We start from the raw sequence: 25,157 nt of genomic DNA on the forward strand, positions 1-25,157 counted from the left end.
TGTGAACGAGTGAGGCAACGGAGGTGTCTATACTTCAACAGCACAGTTAGAAAAGGCAGAAGTTTATAACTTCTCAAAACTGTCACCTGTAACAAAACAAAGGGCATTATGGTAAATGACATCCAAAGGTTTAAGTAGTAGCAGCTACACATTGATAAATAATATCACCATAATCAACAACAGATAAAAAGATTGACTGAATAATCTGCTTCCTACTGCTTAGAGAAAGGCACCATCTGTTTCTGTAGAAAAAGACAACTTTAAATCTTATCTTCTTAACCAAATCATCTGTTTTTTAAATGTCAAGTCCATATCAATCCAAATGCCTAAGTATTTATATGCGGTAACACGTTTGATCGGAGAACCATCTAATGAGTAAACATGTAGTTCACCTGAAACAATCTTACGAAAGTTTAAAAACAACATGTATTTCATTTTGCCTGTATTACATTTTAAATCAGCAAGGAATTCCTGCTATAACAAGCTCTGTTGTCGCTATAACAAGCTCTGTTGTCGCTATAACAAGCTCTGTTGTCTTTCCATGAAGAGAAATGGAGTGTCATAATAATATTACCATGACGATGAGAAGATAGGACATGACATTGTTAACAGGACTGATGGTCATCTCTCCACTTCATTTCTCTCTCTCTCTTTTCCACTTCTGTCTGTATATTTCCCTCCTTTCCTCCCCCATCCCCCCCTCCCTCCCTCCCCCTCCCTCCCTCCCCCTCCCTCCCTTCCTACCCCTCCCTCCAGTCCTACTCCTTCCGTATTGTGGAAGCATATGGATGTTAATAATCTGTCGGAGACAGGAGCCTGGACAGATAACCACGGAAGGTGGCTTCGGTTCGACAGCATAACCCAGAAGGCAGATGGAGAATACGAGTGTCTGGCTTCAAACAAACATGGATCCGTCACACACTCCTACACTGTCACTGTGGAAGGTAGGTACACACACACACACACACACACACACACACACACACACACACACACACACACACACACACACACACACACACACACACACACACACACACACACACACACACACACACACACACACACACACACACACACACACACACACACACACACACACACACACACACACACACACACACACACACACACACACACACACACACACACACACACACACACACACACACACACACACACACACACACACACACACACACACACACACACACACACACACACACACACACACACACACACACACACACACACACACACACACACACACACACACACACACACACACACACACACACACACACACACACACACACACACACACACACACACACACACACACACACACACACACACACACACACACACACACACACACACACACACACACACACACACACACACACACACACACACACACACACACACACACACACACACACACACACACACACACACACACACACACACACACACACACACACACACACACACACACACACACACACACACACACACACACACACACACACACACACACACACACACACACACACACACACACACACACACACACACACACACACACACACAGTGGAAGGTAGGTACACACAAAAGGGTTTATTATGATGGTGATGACGATGACGATGAAGTTGTTTGAATATTGTGTGTGTGTGTGCGTGCGTCTGTGCGTGTGTGTGTAGCTGAGCCGTACTGGGTGAAGGAGCCCCTGCCTCTGTTGTATTCCCCTGGGGAGACAGTGAGGCTAGACTGTCAGGCCGAGGGTATCCCCACCCCTACTGTCACATGGAGTATAAACGGAGAGCCTGTCACAGGTACACTCAACCATTTGTTTGTTTCATATTTGATCTAATAATGTTCTAATGTAAAGGCCAGACTGACTAAATCACCATGGAGATGAGAGACAGAGTTTGAATGATTAAATCAACATTCTGAAAGCTAGTTAGTTTCATCTTGTCATCTTGTCAGCTGATGACAAATCAACCAAATAGATGTCTCTCTCGCTCTTGCCTCAAAATGGCTATTGTATTTCTGTTGTCATGGACCTATACCCCTTGACCCCTAACACCTGACCTCTAACCTCTGACCCCTGACCTCTGACCACTAACCCCTTGTTACAGGCATTGGTTTTTCCATTTATGTTTTGAGGTTGGACTTCCGCATGTATAGCTCGTTAACTTGTAGGGTGCACCAATTGGTGTCACTTTGTCAGTCAGTATGTGTTACACCTGTGCTGGTTGCCATCTCGTTAGTGGAAGGTGTTTCACCTGTGTTGGCCCAGGTGATATTTAGGAGTGGCTGGCCCAGTGCTTCAATGGAGCTTCAGAGATATTAGGAGAGCTACTCTTCACATCAGCGGAGATGCGATTTCAAGCTCAATCAGTCTAAGTTTGAAAGAAGCCTAAGTTTTAGTGTTTCCCTTGTTTGTTTTGCTCCATATTCTTTTTACTCTCTAAGTTGTTGTGGGTTTTTCTTTTAGTTTGTGCAGCCATGGCAGGTGTCATTTAGAACCCCTTACTAGTGGCTTTGCCAACCTTCAGTGGGCACCACATGGGTGTCTTTCAGAACCCCTTACTAGTGGCTTTGCCAACCTTCAGTGGGCACCACATGGGTGTCTTTCAGAGCTCCTTTTCAATCCCTTTCTGTTTTGGTTGATTAAGGGATTTTCTTTGTTGGGAGCGACATATTGAGTTTGTATTGTGGGAACGTATCAAAATGGGGGCTCGTCTATGATATTGTGTCCCTTGAGTGTGGTAGTCGCTCTAAACACCTACTCTGAAGCTCTGCTGTGTCCAGATATTTGAGTGTTAAAAAATACACTTTTAGGTAGAGTTTATCAGATTGGCTGAATCATTTTGAAAGTTGCATAAACACACAGGCTAATAAAATAAAACCGTGGACTTTAAGAAGCAAGAAAACCCTACATGGAAGATGCTAGATAAATGTACACTGGGAACACTCTGGGCCATTAAGTCTCTGGTTGGGACTGGTAACACTCTGGGCCATTAAGTCTCTGGTGGGGACTGGGAACACTCCGGGCCATTAAGTCTCTGGTGGGGACTGGGAAGTCTCTGGTGGGGACTGGGAACACTCCGGGCCCTTAAGTCTCTGGTGGGGACTGGGAACACTCTGGGCCATTAAGTCTCTGGTGGGGACTGGGAACACTCTGGGCCATTAAGTCTCTGGTTGGGACTGGGAACACTCTGGGCCATTAAGTCTCTGGTTGGGACTGGGAACACTCTGGGCCATTAAGTCTCTGGTGGGGACTGGGAACACTCCGGGCCATTACGTCTCTGGTGGGGACTGGGAACACTCCAGCCCATTAAGTCTCTGGTGGGGACTGGGAACACTCCAGCCCATTAAGTCACTGGTTGGGACTGGGAACACTCTGGGCCATTAAGTCTCTGGTTGGGACTGGGAACACTCCAGCCCATTAAGTCTCTGGTTGGGACTGGGAACACTCCAGCCCATTAAGTCTCTGGTGGGGACTGGGAACACTCCAGCCCATTAAGTCTCTGGTTGGGACTGGGAACACTCCAGCCCATTAAGTCTCTGGTGGGGACTGGGAACATTCCAGGCCATTAAGTCTCTGGTGGGGACTGGGAACACTCCAGCCCATTAAGTCTCTGGTTGGGACTGGGAACACTCCGGCCCATTAAGTCTCTGGTTGGGACTGGGAACACTCCAGCCCATTAAGTCTCTGGTGGGGACTGGGAACACTCCAGCCCATTAAGTCTCTGGTGGGGACTGGGAACACTCCAGCCCATTAAGTCTCTGGTGGGGACTGGGAACACTCCAGCCCATTAAGTCTCTGGTTGGAAGGGCCTTCCGGGTGGGAAGGTGAGACTTGGGAAGAGTTAGGCTTCGCGTCAGCTGAGATGTGATTTCGAGCTCAACCTATATAGGAAGGAAGTCTGAGTTTTGTTTTCCCTGTTTTGCTCCATATTATTTTGACCCTCTTGTGGGTTTTTCTTTCAATTTGTCTTTTCAGAGGCAAACCCAGCGGGCATCCATGGTGGGTGTCTGTCAGAACCCCTTTGAATCCCTTTCTGTTTTGTTGTGGTTGATTAAGTGATTTTCTGTGTTAGTTCCCTTTCCTGTGAGCAACATTTTGACCTGACCGCTAACGTCTATCCCTTGACCTCTAATCACTGACCTCTAACATCTAACCCCTGTTTCTGCTGAACAGAGATCAATGATAATCCCTTTCTCTCCTCCACTCCTCTTCTCTCCTTCCATCCTATTCCCTCTCTCCCTCTCTCCCTCTGTATAGAGGTAGACATTGACCCCAGGCGGAGGGTGAGTGGAGGGGTGTTGGTCCTAAAAGATGTAGTGTTTGGTGATACGGCTGTGTACCAGTGTGAAGCCACCAACAAACACGGAAATATCCTCAACAACACATACATCTATGTCATTGGTGAGACACACAAACACACACATATATACACACACACACACACACACACACACACACACACACACACGTCACGTACCCACTACAGTGATGGAACCACTGGCCAATACGCTGTCCAGATCTGTGATGACCTCACAGGAGTAAAGCCCTCCGTCTGCTGATTGGACGTCTGTCACTCTGAGGGATCCATTCCCAAATTGAGTGTACCTGGTCACCATGACAACAACACAAATCAATCATCTGATTTCAATACATACATGTTCATTCACGTGTACATAAGGTTGTGTCTGCGTCGTACCCAGACCTGGGTTCAAATACTATTTAAAATAATTTAAAATGCTTTATCTGGGCTTGATTGAACTTGCCTGACAGTACCAGACTGACACCCAGCCTATAGAGCAGAACCAGACTGACACCCAGACTATAGAGCAGAACCAGACTGATACCCAGACTATAGAGCAGAACCAGACTGATACCCAGACTATAGAGCAGAACCAGACTGACACCCAGCCTATAGAGCAGAACCAGACTGACACCCAGACTATAGAGCAGAACCAGACTGACACCCAGACTATAGAGCAGAACCAGACTGACACCCAGACTATAGAGCAGAACCAGACTGACACCCAGACTATAGAGCAGAACCAGACTGACACCCAGACTATAGAGCAGAACCAGACTGACACCCAGCCTATAGAGCAGAACCAGACTGACACCCAGACTATAGAGCAGAACCAGACTGACACCCAGACTATAGAGCAGAACCAGACTGACACCCAGCCTATAGAGCAGAACCAGACTGACACCCAGACTATAGAGCAGTACCAGACTGACACCCAGACTATAGAGCCAGAACCAGACTGACACCCAGACTATAGACCAGTACCAGACTGACACCCAGACTATAGAGCAGAACCAGACTGACACCCAGACTATAGAGCAGTACCAGACTGACACCCAGACTATAGAGCAGAACCAGACTGACACCCAGCCTATAAGAGCAGAACCAGACTGACACCCAGCCTATAAGAGCAGAACCAGACTGACACCCAGCCTATAGAGCAGAACCAGACTGACACCCAGACTATAGACCAGTACCAGACTGACACCCAGACTATAGAGCAGAACCAGACTGACACCCAGACTACCTTTATAGACCAGAACCAGACTGACACCCAGACTATAGACCAGAACCAGACTGACACCCAGCCTATAAGAGCAGAACCAGACTGACACCCAGACTATAGACCAGTACCAGACTGACACCCAGACTATAGAGCAGAACCAGACTGACACCCAGACTACCTTTATAGACCAGAACCAGACTGACACCCAGACTATAGACCAGAACCAGACTGACACCCAGCCTATAAGAGCAGAACCAGACTGACACCCAGACTATAGAGCAGAACCAGACTGACACCCAGCCTATAGAGCAGAACCAGACTGACACCCAGCCTATAGAGCAGAACCAGACTGACACCCAGACTATAGACCAGAACCAGACTGACACCCAGACTATAGACCAGAACCAGACTGACACCCAGACTATAGACCAGAACCAGACTGACACCCAGACTATAGACCAGAACCAGACTGACACCCAGACTGTAGACCAGAACTAGACTGATACCCAGACTATAGACCAGAACCAGACTGACACCCAGACTATAGAGCAGTACCAGACTGATACCCAGACTATAGAGCAGAACCAGACTGACACCCAGACTACCTTTATAGAGCAGAACCAGACTGACACCCAGTCTATTATATTACATACATTTCTGATCTAGTCTAATATTTTGGAAGTATTTCTAAATGTCTAATCTAAATGAAAAAATATCTCTCTCTGTCCCAGAGCTGCCAGCTCAGATCCTGTCCTCTGATGGGGTGGTGTATCAAGTTACGGAGGGGGGCGTGGCCAGACTGCATTGTGAGGCCTTCGGGTCACCCCGTCCACAGGTCACATGGTGAGACTAATGTCTTAATAGGAGATGTGGGGTTACTGGGGTAACCCTGTGTCTCATTGGGACAGTGCTCTGTGTTATCCGCTAACCGTGTGTGTGTGTGTGCGTGTGTGAGTGTGTGCGTGTGTGTGTGCGTGCGTGCGTGTGTGTGTGCGTGTGTGTGTGTGTGTGTGTGTGTAGGGAGAGTGAGGATCTCCAGGACATCTTGCTGTCGGACAGTCGTGTGTCTCAGCTGACCAATGGGACGTTAGAACTGTTTAATAGTAGCAGGGAGGACAGTGGAGTCTACACCTGCTCCATTACACACAGCAACACCTCCATCACCGCTCACCTGGAGGTCCTCAGTGAGAACCGCACCACACAGCACCACACAGCACCACACAGCACCACACAGCACCACACCACACAGCACCACACAGCACCACACAGCACCACACCACACAGCACCACACAGCACCACACCACACAGCACCACACCACACAGCACCACACCACACAGCACCACACCACACAGCACCACACAGCACCACACCACACAGCACCACACAGCACCACACAGCACCACACCACACAGCACCACACCACACAGCACCACACAGCACCACACAGCACCACACAGCACCACACAGCACCACACCACACAGCACACCACACAGCACCACACCACACCACACCACACAGCACCACACAGCACCACACAGCACCACACCACACAGCACCACACAGCACCACACCGCACCACACCGCACCACACAGCACCACACCACACAGCACCACACAGCACCGCACAGCACCGCACAACACCACATAGCACAGCACCGCACAACACAGCACCACACAGCATCACACAGCACCACACAGCACCACACCACACCACACCACACAGCACCACACCACACAGCACTGCACAGCACCGCACAACACCACACAGCACCACACAACACAGCACAACACAGCACCACACCGCACAACACAGCACCACACAGCACCACACAGCACCACACCACACAGCACCACACCACACAGCACCACACAGCACCACACAGCACCACACAGCACCACACCACACAGCACCACACAGCACCACACCACACCACACAGCACCACAGCACCGCACCACACCACACAGCACCACACCACACAGCACCACACAGCACCACACCACACAGCACCACACAGCACCACACCACACAGCACCACACAGCACCACACCACACAGCACCACACAGCACCACACAGCACCACACAGCACCACACAGCACCACACAGGACCGCACAGTACTACACAGCACCACACAGCACCACACAGGACCGCACAGCACCACACAGCACCGCACCACACAGCACCACACCACACAGCACCACACAGCACCGCACAGCACCACACAGCACCACACAGCACCACACAGCAACACACAGCACCACACAGCACCACACAACACAGCACCACACAGCACCACACCACACCACACAGCACCACACAGCACCACACAACACCACACAGCACCACACAGTACCACACAGCACTGCACAGCACCACACAGCACCACACAACACAGCACCACACAGCACCGCACAGCACCACACAGCACCACACAGCACCACACAGCACCGCACAGCACCACACAGGACCGCACAGCACCACACAGGACCGCACAGCACCACACAGGACCGCACAGCACAGCACAGCACCGCACAGCACCGCACAGCACCACACAGCACCGCACAGCACCGCACAGTACCACACAGCACCACACAACACAGCACCACACAACACAGCACCACACAGCACTGCACAGCACCACACAGCACCACACAGTACCACACAACACCACACAGCACCACACAGCACAACACAGCACCGCACAGCACCACACATTATCACACCACACAGCACCACACAGCATCACACAACACAGCACCACACAGCAACACACAGCACCACACAGCACCACACAACACAGCACCACACAGCACCACACCACACCACACAGCACCACACAGCACCACACAACACCACACAGCACCACACAGTACCACACAGCACTGCACAGCACCACACAGCACCACACAACACAGCACCACACAGCACCGCACAGCACCACACAGCACCACACAGCACCACACAGCACCGCACAGCACCACACAGCACCACACAGCACCACACAGCACCGCACAGCACCACACAGGACCGCACAGCACCACACAGGACCGCACAGCACCACACAGGACCGCACCGCACAGCACCGCACAGCACCGCACAGCACTGCACAGCACCGCACAGTACCACACAGCACCACACAACACAGCACCACACAACACAGCACCACACAGCACCACACAACACAGCACCACACAACACAGCACCACACAGCACTGCACAGCACCACACAGCACCACACAGTACCACACAACACCACACAGCACCACACAACACCACACAGCACAACACAGCACCACACAGCACCGCACAGCACCACACATTATCACACCACACAGCATCACACAACACAGCACCACACAGCACTACACAGCACCACACAACACAGCACCGCACAGCACCACACAGCACCACACATTATCACACCACACAGCACCACACAGCATCACACAACACAGCACCACACAGCACCACACAGCACCACACAGCACCACACAGCACCGCACAGCACAGCACCACACATCACAGCACCACACAGCACCACACAGTACCACACAGCACTGCACAGCACCACACAGCACCACACAGCACCACACAGCACCACACAGCACCGCACAGCACAGCACCGCACAGCACAGCACCACACATCACAGCACCACACAGCACCACACAGCACCACACAGCACCACACAGCACCACACAGCACCACATGCTACCGCACAGCACAGTACCGCACAGCACCACATGCTACCAGTCTCTCTCTCTCTGTCTACTCCTTGATCTGTATCTCAAACCCCATTGTATGTGCTGATGTTGTTCTAAACTAATTCCCATCAGGACAGTAACGTTTCCTTTCATTTATAATTCCCTTCAGGACAGTAAAGGTTTTATTCAATTAAACCAAGATATCAGATACTGTATTAGTCATGACTAAATTAATTTACTATCCTCCACTCTCCTCCCATCTCCTCTTTTCTCCTTTCCTCCCCTTCCCTCACTCCACTCCCCCAGAACGTACGGTGATGCTGATCGGTCCCCAGGCTGTACAGGTTACGAGGGGAGGAGACTCCTGGTTGGACTGTCATTTCACCTTTGACCCCCATCTGAACCGACCCCAGATCCTCTGGAGGAAAGACGGACAGAAGATCATGGAGTCATCACTGGGAGACAAGTAAACACCCACACCTCTATCTCCTCAGACCCCCTCCTCCATGTTGGATCAGTCCACAGCCACACCTCTATCTCCTCAGACCCCCTCCTCCATGTTGGATCAGTCCACAGCCACACCTCTATCTCCTCAGACCCCCTCCTCCATGTTGGATCAGTCCACAGCCACACCTCTATCTCCTCAGACCCCCTCCTCCATGTTGGATCAGTCCACAGCCACACCTCTATCTCCTCAGACCCCCTCCTCCACAGACCCCCTCCTCCATGTTGGATCAGTCCACAGCCACACCTCTATCTCCTCAGACCCCCTCCTCCACAGACCCCCTCCTCCATGTTGGATCAGTCCACACCCACACCTCTATCTCCTCAGACCCCCTCCTCCATGTTGGATCAGTCCACACCCACACCTCTATCTCCTCAGACCCCCTCCTCCATGTTGGATCAGTCCACACCCACACCTCTATCTCCTCAGACCCCCTCCTCCATGTTGGATCAGTCCACAGCCACACCTCTATCTCCTCAGACACCCACACCTCTATCTCCTCAGACCCCCTCCTCCACAGACCCCCTCCTCCATGTTGGATCAGTCCACACCCACACCTCTATCTCCTCAGACCCCCTCCTCCATGTTGGATCAGTCCACACCCACACCTCTATCTCCTCAGACCCCCTCCATGTTGGATCAGTCCACACCCACACCTCTATCTCTTCAGACCCCCTCCTCCATGTTGGATCAGTCCACACCCACACCTCTATCTCCACAGACCCCCTCCTCCATGTTGGATCAGTCCACACCCACACCTCTATCTCCACAGACCCCCTCCTCCATGTTGGATCATTATGTTCACACCCCTCAGACCTCACGAACATGAGGAGAGAGGATGCAAGAAATCGAGCAATGATGAATTTAGAAAAACCCACACCAAACTGGCGTTAAGACCTGTGTTCAATTACTCTTTTAAATCTTTCAAATACTTCTAGCAGTTGGCCGGGCTTGCACTGCGCCAGGCAAGCCCAGATACAGCATTTGAAATGATTTCAAATAGTTTTTGAACCCAGGTCTGGGTACGACGCAGACACAACCTTATGTACACGTGAATGAACATGTATGTATTGAAATCAGATGATTGATTTGTGTTGTTGTCATGGTGACCAGGTACACTCAATTTGGGAATGGATCCCTCAGAGTGACAGACGTCCAATCAGCAGACGGAGGGCTTTACTCCTGTGAGGTCATCACAGATCTGGACAGCGTATTGGCCAGTGGTTCCATCACTGTAGTGGGTACGTGACGTGTGTGTGTGTGTGTGGTGTGCGGGTATGTGTGGGTATGTGTGTGTGTGGGTGTGTGTGTGTGTGTGTGTGTGTGTGTGTGTGTGTGTGTGTGTGTGTGTGTGTGTGTGTGTGGGGGTGTGTGTGTGTGTGTGTGTGTGTGTGTGGGCATGTGTGTGTGCATATATGGGGTGTGCGGGTATGTGTGTGTGTGGGGGGGGGGGTGTGTGTGTGGGTATGTGTGTGTGCGTATATGGGGTGTGTGGGTATGTGTGTGTGTGTGTGTGGGGGGGGGGGGGGTGTGTATGTGTGTGTGGTTATGTGTGTGTGCATATATGGTGTGTGTGGGTATGTGTGTGCTTTCTAACCCCTCTCTCTCTGCAGCCATTCCCAGCCCTCCAGCATTTCTGTCTTTGTCTGAAGAGAGGGACCACAAGCTGACTCTCAGCTGGACACCTGGAAACACACACAACTCCCCCACCACAGGTACACACACGCACCGACACACACACACACCCCCGACACACACACGCACCGACACACACACACACACACCTCCCCCACCACAGGTACACACTCGCACCGACACACACACGCACCGACACACACCTCCCCCACCACAGGTACACACACGCACCGACACACACCTCCCCCACCACAGGTACACACACGCACCGACACACACACGCACCTCCCCCACCACAGGTACACACACGCACCGACACACACCTCCCCCACCACAGGTACACACACGCACCGACACACACACGCACCGACACACACACCCCCGACACACACACACACCGATACACACACACACGCACCGACACACACACGCACCGACACACACACCCCCGACACACACACACACCGACACACACACACACGCACCGACACACACCCATGGACTTTACTATACATATTTACGATACATCTGTATTCCTGTCAGAGTATCAGAGGATCTGAGATTTCTACTTTCAGAGAAGTATTAAAGACTGTCAGTCACACTGGATATTAATATTAAAGACTGTCAGTCACACTGGATATTAATATTAAAGACTGTCAGTCACACTGGATATTAATATTAAAGACTGTCAGTCACACTGGATATTAATATTAAAGACTGTCAGTCACACTGGATATTAATATTAAAGACTGTCAGTCACACTGGATATTAATATTAAAGACTGTCAGTCACACTGGATATTAATATTAAAGACTGTCAGTCACACTGGATATTAATATTAAAGACTGTCAGTCACACTGGATATTAATATTAAAGACTGTCAGTCACAATGGATATTAATATTAAAGACTGTCAGTCACACTGGATATTAATATTAAAGACTGTCAGTCACACTGGATATTAATATTAAAGACTGTCAGTCACACTGGATATTAATATTAAAGACTGTCAGTCACACTGGATATTAATATTAAAGACTGTCAGTCACAATGGATATTAATATTAAAGACTGTCAGACACACTGGATATTAATATTAAAGACTGTCAGTCACACTGGATATTAATATTAAAGACTGTCAGTCACACTGGATATTAATATTAAAGACTGTCAGTCACACTGGATATTAATATTAAAGACTGTCAGTCACACTGGATATTAATATTAAAGACTGTCAGTCACACTGGATATTAATATTAAAGACTGTCAGTCACACTGGATATTAATATTAAAGACTGTCAGTCACACTGGATATTAATATTAAAGACTGTCAGTCACACTGGATATTAATATTAAAGACTGTCAGTCACACTGGATATTAATATTAAAGACTGTCAGTCACACTGGATATTAATATTAAAGACTGCCAGTCACACTGGATATTAATATTAAAGACTGTCAGTCACACTGGATATTAATATTAAAGACTGTCAGTCACACTGGATATTAATATTAAAGACTGTCAGTCACACTGGATATTAATATTAAAGACTGTCAGTCACACTGGATATTAATATTAAAGACTGCCAGTCACACTGGATATTAATATTAACTTTTACTTGGTACCCATCCCGGATCCGGGAGCACCCCCCACAGTAAAAAAGCTGACTAGCATAGCCTAGCATAGCGTCACAAGTAAATACAGCATCTAAATATCATTAAATCACAAGTCCAAGACACCAGATGAAAGATACAGATCTTGTGAATCCAGCCATCATTTCTGATTTTTAAAATGTTTTACAGGGAAGACACAATATGTAAATCTATTAGCTAACCACGTTAGCAAAATACACCACTTTTTTTACTCCACCATTTTTTTCCTGCATCAGTAGCTATCACTAATTCGACTAAATAAAGATATATATAGCCACTAACCAAGAAACAACTTCATAAGATGACAGTCTGATAACATATTTATGGTATAGGATATGTTTTTTTAGAAAAATGTGCATTTTTCAGGTATAAATCACAGTTATACATTGCAGCTGTAATCTGAAATAGCGTTGGAAGCAGCCGGAATAATTACAGAGACCGACGTCAATTACCAAAATACTCATCCTAAAACATTTCTGAAAAATACACAGCATACAGCAATCGAAAGACACAGATCTTGTGAATCCAGACAATATTTCAGATTTTCTAAGTGTTTTACAGCGAAAACACAATATATCGTTATATTAGCATACCACATGAGCTAACATCACCCCAGCATTAAATCAAGGCAAAGGGGGCGATAACGTTATCGCCACCAAAATATATTAATTTTTTCACTAACCTTCTCAGAATTCTTCAGATGACAGTCCTGTAACATCATATTACACAATGCATATAGAGTTTGTTCGAAAATGTGCATATTTAGCATCACAAGTCTTGGTTATGCAATGTAATCTGTCAAAACAGGGCATGCATTCGGGCCGGCGCCATCTTGGAAAGGCACCTATGATTACGATTATTTATCGATTAGATTGACAAAAAAAATACAGGTTGGACAGCTAATGAAAGATGCATTGGTTATTAATGCAACCGCTGATTTTTAAAATTTACGTTACTAGACATACATTGTGAGTTACAGCCAGACTAGTGCCGCAAAAAATGGATGACAACTGCGTTTACATTTTTCCACATAAATACGGAATAAAATCATAAATAACTCTTACTTTTGGACGAGCTTCCATCAGTATCTTGGGCAATGTGTCCTTTGTCCAAAAGAATCGTTGCTTTGTTGTAAAACGACCTCCTCAACTTCGGAACTAGCAGCTAACGATAGCTACACGGCACACACATGCCCAAATCCTCAAACGCAATACTAAGGAAATTCAGAAAAATAGCAATATACTCGCATAAACTGATATAAATCGGTTTCAAATAACTTCGTTATGATGTTTCTAACACCTATATCGAATTAAATCACAGACGGATATATCTTTGATCAATAACGAGAGCTTTTGAGCATGCGATTCTGATGTCCTCCCTTGCGTCCTGGCGAGCGTCAAAAGGAAGGGTCATCTCACTCCACTCCCTTTTATAAACTCTGACAAACACGTAGAGACACCATTCCACTTCTCATTGGTTACTGACATCCAGGGGAAGGCGGGTGCAGTTCATGTCAAGCCATAGGGCACACACAGAGTTTTCAACTGATCCGAGATCAGAGACTATTTTTCAGAGCTTCGCATGTCCTGTCATGAGTTTCGCTGTAGAAAGAGTTCTGGTTCACCCACAGACATAATTCAAACGGTTTTAGAAACTAGAGATTATTTTCTATCCAATAGTAATAATAATATGCATATTGTACGAGCAAGAATTGAGTATGAGGCAGTTTAATTTGGAGACGATAAATGCTAACGTTGAAACAGCACCCCCTATATTGAGAAAAGGTTTAAAGACTGTCAGTCACACTGGATAAAAGCATCTAGTCAGCTCAATGTAAATGTATTTGGAATTCAGGTGACTTCCTGAATTGACTGAATTGTTCCTGTAAACACATATTTACATTTGACTGTTTATTTGTCTGTAGAGTTTGTGGTGGAGGTGAAGGAGGAGAAACACTCTGAGGGGAAGTGGGAGTCACACCGTGTGACTGGGGACGTCAATCATCTGGAGATAGAACTCCTCCCGTACTCCACCTACCGCTTCCGGGTCAGCGGGGTCAACAGACTGGGGAGGAGCGACCCATCAGAAATCTCTGAGGCCTACAGCACCCTACCCGCAGGTCTGACACACACACACACGCACGCACGCAGAGACGCCAGTCAAATCAAATCAAATTGTATTTGTCAAATGCAGTTTTGAGAAAAAGGAGTTAAGAAAATATTTACAAAAAAAAAAAGTTTAAAATAAAATAAAACAATAGAATAACAACAAGGCTATATACAGGATGTTACAGTAGGGAGTCAATGTGGAGACTATATACAGGATGTTACGGTAGAGAGTCAATATGGAGGCTATATACAGGATATTACGGTAGAGTCAATATGGAGGCTATATACAGGATGTTACAGTAGAGAGTCAATGTGGAGGCTATATACAGGATGTTACGGTAGAGAGTCAATATGGAGGCTATATACAGGATGTTACGGTAGAGAGTCAATATGGAGGCTATATACAGGGGGTACCGGTACAGAGTCAATGTGGAGGCTATATACAGGGTGTTACAGTACAGAGTCAATGTGGAGGCTATATACAGGGGGTTACGGTACAGAGTCAATGTGGAGGCTATATACAGGGTGTTACGGTACAGAGTCAATGTGGAGGCTATATACAGGGTGTTACGGTACAGAGTCAATGTGGAGGCTATATACAGGGTGCTACGGTACAGTCTCTACGGTACAGTCTCTCGATATGTTAATTGGCAGAAAAGGGCGGGGTATGTAGAATGATTGGGGTTCATTACTGTATGTTTATTTTTTTATGTGTATTCCCACAATCTATGAGTGTACTTACTATAATCTGTTATTATACTTAAATCTCACTTACTCCCGTTATTCCCAGACTAACGTAACTTACTTTACTTTATTTCGTCTTCTATATTACGTTTTCCGGCTACTGTACTTCAACCAGTTTTACTTTTAGGTCTTACTGTTAGATACTGTCCTTCGAAATGTCTTAATTAGATCTGTGACCCAGTGCCGCCAACACTAACATAGATACTTTTGTCTTAAACGTTCTCTACATTAGATTATATGGACGGTATCAACGATACAAATCTTACTTACTGTTAGTTTTATAGTTAAAATCCTCCCTCACATTTATCTTGCTTTAGTAAGTTTAGAATTTAACCCCAAACTACTGAATAAAGATCACTAACCTTATCTTGCAGCTGAGAATTCAATGTTGGTTGGATTTCGTCACCGTTTTCTGTCGTGTACCAGTTTGCCACCGGCCTGAAATGGAACCTCAATTTCCAGAGGTCAGGTCTTTAACTTACGGACCTTTGATCCGTCCGTGCATGGTTTTCGGCGCTCCCATGGGACGACAGAAAACAGGTATTGAAATCCGTCTCCGAAGGACCAAGCTGTCAGGAGAATTTTCAATCCCAATGATAATAACTAACAATCAATAGCTCTGACCAATCTCCGAGGTTTGTAAGACCATGGGTATAATAATAATAATTAGTCAAAGACTCAACTTATGCAAAAGGTTAGTACAGTTTATTCAGAGAACGTTCTAAAGTCCACAATACAAAGACATCCATTTTATAGCGGCGCACATACTTCCACACGAACAGTAGGTATCCATACCCAGCCGACAGAGATTAGGGACCGTGAGAAGCACTCCCTGTCCCCCCTCAAGATTAGGGAGTACCCTCTCCCAAATCTCTCAGTGGCCCCTAGCCAAGGTCGGCACCAAATTTTGCTCAGACAGTCTGTCTTTAAGATACTTTATTTGTACAGATATATTGTTTTACCCTAATTCTGACTAAAACTACACACCTCATTAATTATACTTTTACTGACTAAACCTAAACAAACCCATCAAATAATAAATGGATGATTCTAATCAATTTCATACAGTTATAAGGTTTCAGAGTGGGAATTATTTCATCATTATCTTTCAACATTTAAATTACTTTAACAGCTATGTACAGGTGCAGTGATCTGTGAGCTGCTCTGACAACAGGTGCTTAAAGTCAGTGAGGGAGACATGAGTCTCCAGGTTCAGTGATTTTTGCAGTTCGTTCCAGTCATTGGCTGCAGAGAACTGGAAAGAAAGGCAGCCAAAGGAGGAATTGGCTTTGGGGGTGACCAGGGAAATATAGTGCTGGACCGCACTCTACGGGTGGGTGCTGCAATGATGACCAGTGAGCTGAAATAAAGTGGGGCTTTACCTAGCAAAGACTTATAGATGACCTGGAGCCAGTGGGTTTGGTGACAAGCATGAAGCGAGGGCCAGCCAACGAGAGCACACAGGTCGCAGTGGTGGGTAGTATATCAGCCTTTGGTGACAAAACGGATGGTACTGTGATAGACTGCATCACATTTGTTGAGTTGAGTGTTGTAGGCAATTTTGTAAATGACGTCGCCGAAGTCGAGGATCGGTAGGATGGTCAGTTTTACAAGGGTATGTTTGGCAGCATGAGTGAAGGATGCTTTGTTGCGAAATAGTAAGCTAATTCTAGATTTAATTTTGGATTGGAAATGCTTAATGTGAGTCTGGATGGAGAGTTTACAGTCTAACCAGACACCTAGGTATTTGTAGTTGTCCACATATTCTAAGTCAGAACCGTCCAGACTAGTGATGCTGGACGGGCGGGCAGGTGTGGGCAGTGATCAGTTGAAGAGCATGCATTTAGTTTTACTTGCATTTAAGAGCAGTTGGAGGCCACGGAAGGAGTGTTATGGCATTGAAGCTCGTTTAGAGGGTAGTTAACAGTGTCCAAAGAAGGGCCAGATGTATACAGAATGATGTCGTCTGCGTAGAGGTGGATCAGAGAATCTCCAGCAGCTAGAGTGACATCATTGATGTATACAGAGAAAAGAGTCGGCCCGAGAATTGATCCCTGCAGCACGCCCATAGAGACTGCCAGAGGTCCGGACAACAGGCCCTCCGATTTGACACACTGAACTCTGAGAAGTAGTTGGTGAACCAGGCGAGGCAGTCATTTGAGAAACCAAGGCTGTTGAGTCTGCCGATAAGAATACGGTGATTGACAGAGTCGAAAGCCTTGGCCAGGTCGATGAAGACGGCTGCACTGTACTGTCTTTTATCGATTATGATGTTATGATATCGTTTAGGACCTTGAGCGTGGCTGAGGTGCACCCATGACCTGGAACCAGATTGCAAAGCGGAGAAGGTAAAGTGGGATTTGAAATGGTTGGTGATCTGTTTGTTAACTTGGCTTTTGAAGACCTTTTAAATTTCAGGGTAGGATAGATATAGGTCTGTAGCAGTTTGTGTCTAGAGTGTCTCCCCCTTTGAAAAGGGTGATGACTGCGGCAGCTTTCCAATCTTTGGGGATCTCAGATGATATGAAAGAGAGGTTGAAGAGGTTAGTAATAGGGGTTGCAACAATTTTGGCGGAAAACTTTTAAGAGAGGGTCCAGATTGTCTAGCCCGGCTGATTTGTAGGGGTCCAGATTTTGCAGCTCTTTCAGAACATCAGCTATCTGGATTTGGGTGATGGAGAAATGGGGGAGGCTTGGGCAAGTTGCTGTGGGGGGTGCAGGGCTGTTGACCGGGGTAGTCGTTGCCAGGTGGAAAGCATGGCCAGCTGAAGAAAAATGCTTATTGAAATTCTCAATTATCGTGGATTTATCGGTGGTGACAGTGTTTCCTAGCCTCGGTGCAGTGGGCAGCTGGGAGGAGGTGCTCTTATTCTCCATGGACCTTACAGTGTCCCAGAACTTTTTGGAGTTTGTGCTACAGGATGAACATTTCTGTTTGAAAAAGCTAGCCTTTGCTTTCCTAACTGCCTGTGTATATTGTTTCTTAACTTCCCTGAAAAGTTGCATATCGCGGGGGCTATTCGATGGTCAAGGGCAGTCAAGTCTGGGGTGAACCAAGGGCTATATCTGTTCCTACATGTTTTGAATGGGGCATGCTTTTTTAAGATGGTGAGGAAAGCACTTTTAAAGAATAACCAGGCATCCTCTACTGACGGAATGAGGTCAATATCCTTCCAGGATACCCGGGCCAGGTCGATTAGAAAAGCCTGCTCGCTGAAGTGTTTTAGGGAGCGTTTGACAGTGATGAGGGGTGGTCGTTTGACCGTAGACCCATTACGGACGCAGGCAATGAGGCAGTGATCGCTGAGATCTTGGTTGAAGACAGCAGAGGTGTATTTGGTTGGTTAGGATGAAAGCTATGAGGGTGCCCGTGTTTACAGATTTGGGGTTGTACCTGGTAGGTTCATTGATAATTTGTGAGAGATTGAGGGCATCAAACTTAGATTGTAGGATGGCCGGGGTGTTAAGCATATCCCAGTTTAGGTCACCTAACAGCACGAGCTCTGAAGAGAGATGAGGGGCAATCAATTCACATATGGTGTCCAGGGCACAGCTGGGGGCAGAAGGTTGTCTATAGCAAGCGGCAACGGTGAGAGACTTGTTCTGGAAAGGTGGATTTTTAAAAGTAGAAGCTCAAATTGTTTTGGTACAGACCTGGATAGTAAGACAGAACTCTGCAGGCTCTCTCTGCAGTAGATTGCAACTCCGCCCCCTTTGGCAGTTCTATCTTGTTGAAAAAATGTTATAGTTAGGGATGGACTATTTCAGGGTTTTTGGTGGTCTTCCTAAGCCAGGATTCAGACATTGCTTGGACATCCGGGATGGCAGAGTGTGCTAAAGCAGTGAATAAAACAAACTTAGGGAGGAGGCTTCTAATGTTAACATGCATGAAACCAAGGCTTTTACGGTTACAGAAGTCAGAAAATGAGAGCGCCTGGGAATGGGAGTGGAGCTAGGCACTGCAGGGCCTGGATTAACCTCTACATCACCAGAGGAACAGAGGAGGAGTAGGATAACGGTACGGCTAATCGCTATAAGAACTGGTCATCTAGTGCGTTCGGAACAGAGAGTAAAAGGAGCAGGTTTCTGGGCACGGTAGAATAGATTCAAGGCATAACGTGCAGACAAAGGTATGGTAGGATGTGAATACAGTGGAGGTAAACCTAGGCATTGAGAGATGATGGTAGGATGTGAATACAGTGGAGGTAAACCTAGGCATTGAGTGATGATGGTAGGATGTGAATACAGTGGAGGTAAACCTAGGCATTGAGTGACGATGAGAGAGATATTGTCTCTAGAAACATCATTTAAACCAGGTGAGGTCACCGCATGTGTGGTAGGTGGAACTAAAGGGTTAGCTAAGGCATATTGAGCAGGGCTAGAGGCTCTACAGTGAAATAAGGCAATAATAACTAACCAAAACAGCAATGGACAAGGCATATTGACATTAGGGAGAGGCATGCCTAGCCGAGTAATCATAGGGGTCCAGTGAGTGGCTTGGGCCGGAGACACGCGATTCAGACAGCTAGCTGGCCGTGGCTAGCAAGCTAGCACACGGGCCTTAGAGGGACGTCGCGACGGAAGAAGTCTGTTGTAGCCCCCTCATGCTGTTACGTCGGCAGACCAGTCGTCATGGATCAGTATGGCTCCGTGTGGTAAAAGGCTCCAGGCCAATTGGCAAAATAGGTATAGTGGCCAAAGAATTAGTCCAATAGGCCTCTTCAGCTAACAGTCCGATATACTCTGGATAGCTAGCGGGCCGAAGCTAACAGGCCGTTAGCAGGCTAGCAGATGGTCATTCAGGGGACGTCGCGACGGAGGAGCCAGTTGAAAAACCCCCTCGGGCGGATTACGTCGGTTGTCCAGTCGTGATGGTTGGCGGGGCTCCGTGTCACCAGTAAAAGGGGTCCAGGCCATTTGGCAACATAGGTTGTAATTGGCTGATGGACCCTTCAGCTAGCCGGGAGATGGGCCTAGCTCGAGGCTAGCTCCAGGCTAACTGGTGCTTGCTTCGGGACAGAGACGTTAGCCAGGAGTAGCCACTCAGATAGCAGCTAGCTAGCTGCGATGATCCGGTGTAAAGGTTCAGAGCTTGCGGTAGGAATCCGGAGATGTGGTAGAGAAAAAGCAGTCCGATATGCTCTGGGTTGATATCGCACTATGCTGACTGGCAGGAATTGACAGGGCTGAGGCTGGCTGATGTCCGAGTTACCGGTGATGAACGCTAGCATTGGCTATCTGACTTCTAGTTAGCTGGCTAGCCTCTGATTGGGGTTCCGGTTCTAAAGTGTAAAAGAATACCAGATCTGTACCACATTGGCTGAGGCGGGTTACTTCAGAGTCTGTTGTGTTTATAACTCTCTCTCCCTGATTACATTAGAGTATGTTGCTGTTATAACTCTCTCCTCTCTCCCTTACCACCCCCCCCCCCTCCCCCCTCTCTCTCCCACCCCCCTCTCCCCTCTCTCTAGTTCCTGAAAGTTACCCTCCAGATGTGCGTAGTGAGTCTACAGAACCAGGAACACTGGTCATCATGTGGGAGGTACACAACATGCTCTTGTTCTGTCTGTCTATCTCTGTGTGTGTGTGTGTGTGTGTGTGTGTGTGTGTGTGTGTGTGTGTGTGTGTGTGTGTGTGTGTGTGTGTGTGTGTGTGTGTGTGTGTGTGTGTGTGTGTGTGTGTGTGTGTGTGTGTGTGTGTGTGTGTGTGTGTCAAATGGACTTACGTCTGTATAACTTGCTTGCGTGTGTGTGTGTGTCGAAAATGGACTTACGTCTGTATAACTTGCTTGCGTGTGTGTGTGTGTGTGTGTGTGTGTGTGTCGAAAATGGACTTACGTCTGTATAACTTGCTTGCGCGTGTGTGTGTGTGTGTGTGTGTGTGTGTGTGTGTGTGTGTGTGTGTGTGTGTGTGTGTGTGTGTGTGTGTGTGTGTGTGTGTGTGTGTGTGTGTGTGTGTGTGTGTGTGTGTGTGTGTGTGTGTGTGTGTAGGAGATTGACCGTCGTTTGTACAACGGGTCGGGGTTCCAGTATAAGGTGTCATGGCGACAGGTTCAGAAGCAACACTGGATCCATATCCATGTTCCACGTCCTCCCTACCTGGTGAACGGAACCAGAGCCTTCTCTAGTTATGAGATGAAGGTCCAGGCTGTCAACTCTCTGGGAGAGGGACCGCATCCTGTTCCCGTTATAGGACACTCTGGAGAGGACTGTATGTACTCACACTCACACACACACACACACACACACCCACACACACTCTCTGGAGAGGACTTGTATGTACACACAAACACCCACACTCACACACACACAAACACACACACACTCTGGAGAGGACTGTATGTACTCACACTCACACACACACACACACACACACACACACACACACACACACACACACACACACACACACACACACACACACACACACACACACACACACACACACACACACACACGCTCTCTGGAGAGGACTGTATGTACTCACACTCACACACACCCACACACACTCTCTGGAGAGGACTGTATGTACACACACACACAGTCGGGTCGGTACACACACACACAGTCGGTATCAATTTATATCTTTAGGCTACATTGAGGTTTTTCTTTCATTATTTTAGGCTCTCTGGCATTAGTGCGCAAGCCTAAGATTTAGGGCCCAACTTTACGAGCCAAATACACACCAATCGCCAAAAGCTTTTTGGAATGGGCACAAAATGTCGATCCACTGAGGCAAAAAGGACAATGTCAGAGTTTAATTCAATAACAGAAAAGCTGTGAAATGGAGATGTGAAAATAAAGAGAAGGGAAGGCCAGAACAGTAATGTTTGAGGAAGATATAAAGAGAAGGGAGGACCAGAACAGTAATGTTTGGGGAAGATATAAAGAGAAGGGAGGACCAGAACAGTAATGTTTGGGGAAAATATAAAGAGGAGGGAGGGCCAGAACAGTAATGTTTGGGGAAGATATAAAGAGGAGGGAGGGCCAGAACAGTAATGTTTGGGGAAGATATAAAGAGAAGGGAGGACCAGAACAGTAATGTTTGGGGAAGATATAAAGAGGAGGGAGGGCCAGAACAGTAATGTTTGGGGAAGATACAAAGAGGAGGGAGGACCAGAACAGTAATGTTTGGGGAAGATATAAAGAGAAGGGAGGACCAGAACAGTAATGTTTGGGGAAGATATAAAGAGAAGGGAGGACCAGAACAGTAATGTTTGGGGAAGATATAAAGAGAAGGGAAGGCCAGAACAGTAATGTGTGGGGAAGATATAAAGAGGAGGGAGGACCAGAACAGTAATGTTTGGGGAAGATATAAAGAGGAGGGAGGACCAGAACAGTAATGTTTGGGGAAGATATAAAGAGGAGGGAGGACCAGAACAGTAATGTTTGGGGAAGATATAAAGAGGAGGGAGGACCAGAACAGTAATGTTTGGGGAAGATATAAAGAGGAGGGAGGACCAGAACAGTAATGTTTGGGGAAGATATAAAGAGGAGGGAGGACCAGAACAGTAATGTTTGGGGAAGATATAGAGAAGGGAGGACCAGAACAGTAATGTTTGGGGAAGATATAAAGAGGAGGGAGGACCAGAACAGTAATGTTTGAGGAAGATATAAAGAGGAGGGAGGACCAGAACAGTAATGTTTGGGGAAGATATAAAGAGGAGGGAGGACCAGAACAGTAATGTTTGGGGAAGATATAAAGAGAAGGGAGGACCAGAACAGTAATGTTTGGGGAAGATATAAAGAGAAGGGAAGGCCAGAACAGTAATGTTTGGGGAAGATATAAAGAGATGGGAAGGTCTTGGCTGATTTCCTAAAGAAATCAGCCAAGACCTCAGAAAAAATGTTCTAAGGCTTGTTTAAAAAATAACGATATTTTGGAGATTGTTTTGTTTTCAAATAACCGAAAGTGAGCAGTTGTAATCTGAGTAAAGGGAAAAAGGCCATTCTTGAACATGGGGTGAGACATTCCTACCAATTTACTAGAGAACCAGTTTGGATTTAAGTATAACTTTTGTATGACTAATGCCTTTAGTGAGAGGTCTAATGCTTTAATATTTAATCATTGCTGCCCTTCGAATTCATATTCATTATATAAATAGGCCATTTTAATTTTGTCTGGCTTGTTCATATAATTTAAAAAGCAGGTCACTAGGTGTAGGCAAAACCATAAGCAAATAGGTAAATTGTGATATGACTAATTAATTCATCAGGTTGTTTTTCCACAAATAGACAGGTATTTTCCTTTCCATGGTAGCAAGATCTTATCTATTTTTGCTAACTTTCTATAAAAATATATTGTAGTGAGATAATTTCTTTCTTTCGGGATTTGTCCACATCCCCTTCAGAGCATTTAATTGGTAAACTACACAGTAATTTAAAATTCGCATTTTTTTTGTGATCCAATACGTAATATAGTACACTGATCATAATTTGGTTTTAATCCAGAGAGGTAAGCAAAAGTATCTAGATCCTCTATGAGGCCGTGGAGAGATTCTAATTGTGGTTTTAAAAGAAAATATGAATCATCAGCGTACAATGACACCTTTGTTTTTAAGCCACGGATTTCTAATCCCTTAATTTTATTGTTAGATCTAATTTGAACTCTTCTGGGATATGTAGCGTCCCACCTAACCAACAGCCAGTGAAATTGCAGGGCGCCAAATTCAAAATAACAGAAATCTCATAATTAAAATTCCTCAAACAAACAAGTATTAAACACCATTTTAAAGATATACTTCTCGTCAATCCAGCCACAGTGTCTGATTTCAAAAAGGATTTATGGCGAAAGCACACCTTGCGATTATGTTAGGTGAGTACATAGCCACAGAAAATAAAAATAATAATTCCAGCCAAAGAGAGGAGTAACAAAAAGCAGAAATAGAGATAAAATGAATCACTAACCTTTGATGATCTTCATCAGATGACACTCATAGGACTTCATGTTACAGAATACATGTATGTTTTGTTCGGTAAAGTTCATATTTATATCCAAAAATCTGAGTTTAGGCGGGACGCTACTGTCTCACTTGGCCAAAAGCCAGAGAAAATGCCGAGCGCCAAATTCAAATAAATTACTATAAAAATCAAACTTTCCTTAAATCACACATGAACGATACCAAATCAAAGCTACACTGGTTGTGAATCCAGCCAACATGTCAGAATTCAAATAGGCTTTTCGGCGAAAGCAAACGATGCTATTATCTGAGGATAGCACCATAGTAAACAAAGAGAGAGAAGCATA

General features: G+C 46.5%; 2 protein-coding genes across 4 annotated transcripts in view; both read left to right on the forward strand.

Moving 5' to 3' along the window:
- Positions 1-25,157, forward strand: part of LOC139557921 (zinc finger BED domain-containing protein 4) — a 385,803-nt gene that overhangs the window by 314,692 nt on the left and 45,954 nt on the right. The window lies entirely within an intron of this gene.
- The window catches only part of LOC139557920 (neural cell adhesion molecule L1.1-like), a 136,455-nt gene that overhangs the window by 63,970 nt on the left and 47,328 nt on the right, over positions 1-25,157 (forward strand). For all 3 annotated transcript variants that reach the window (XM_071373264.1, XM_071373266.1, XM_071373265.1), the window contains 11 exons: positions 757-944; positions 1,704-1,835; positions 4,295-4,438; positions 6,294-6,405; positions 6,583-6,746; positions 9,575-9,734; positions 10,887-11,014; positions 11,387-11,488; positions 14,984-15,178; positions 21,383-21,453; positions 21,902-22,121. In XM_071373264.1, coding sequence (XP_071229365.1) covers positions 757-944; positions 1,704-1,835; positions 4,295-4,438; positions 6,294-6,405; positions 6,583-6,746; positions 9,575-9,734; positions 10,887-11,014; positions 11,387-11,488; positions 14,984-15,178; positions 21,383-21,453; positions 21,902-22,121 — 1,616 coding nt within the window. The remainder of the gene's footprint in view (positions 1-756; positions 945-1,703; positions 1,836-4,294; positions 4,439-6,293; positions 6,406-6,582; positions 6,747-9,574; positions 9,735-10,886; positions 11,015-11,386; positions 11,489-14,983; positions 15,179-21,382; positions 21,454-21,901; positions 22,122-25,157) is intronic.

Source organism: Salvelinus alpinus, chromosome 28 (assembly GCF_045679555.1).
Source record: "Salvelinus alpinus chromosome 28, SLU_Salpinus.1, whole genome shotgun sequence".
Lineage (NCBI taxonomy): Eukaryota > Metazoa > Chordata > Actinopteri > Salmoniformes > Salmonidae > Salvelinus > Salvelinus alpinus.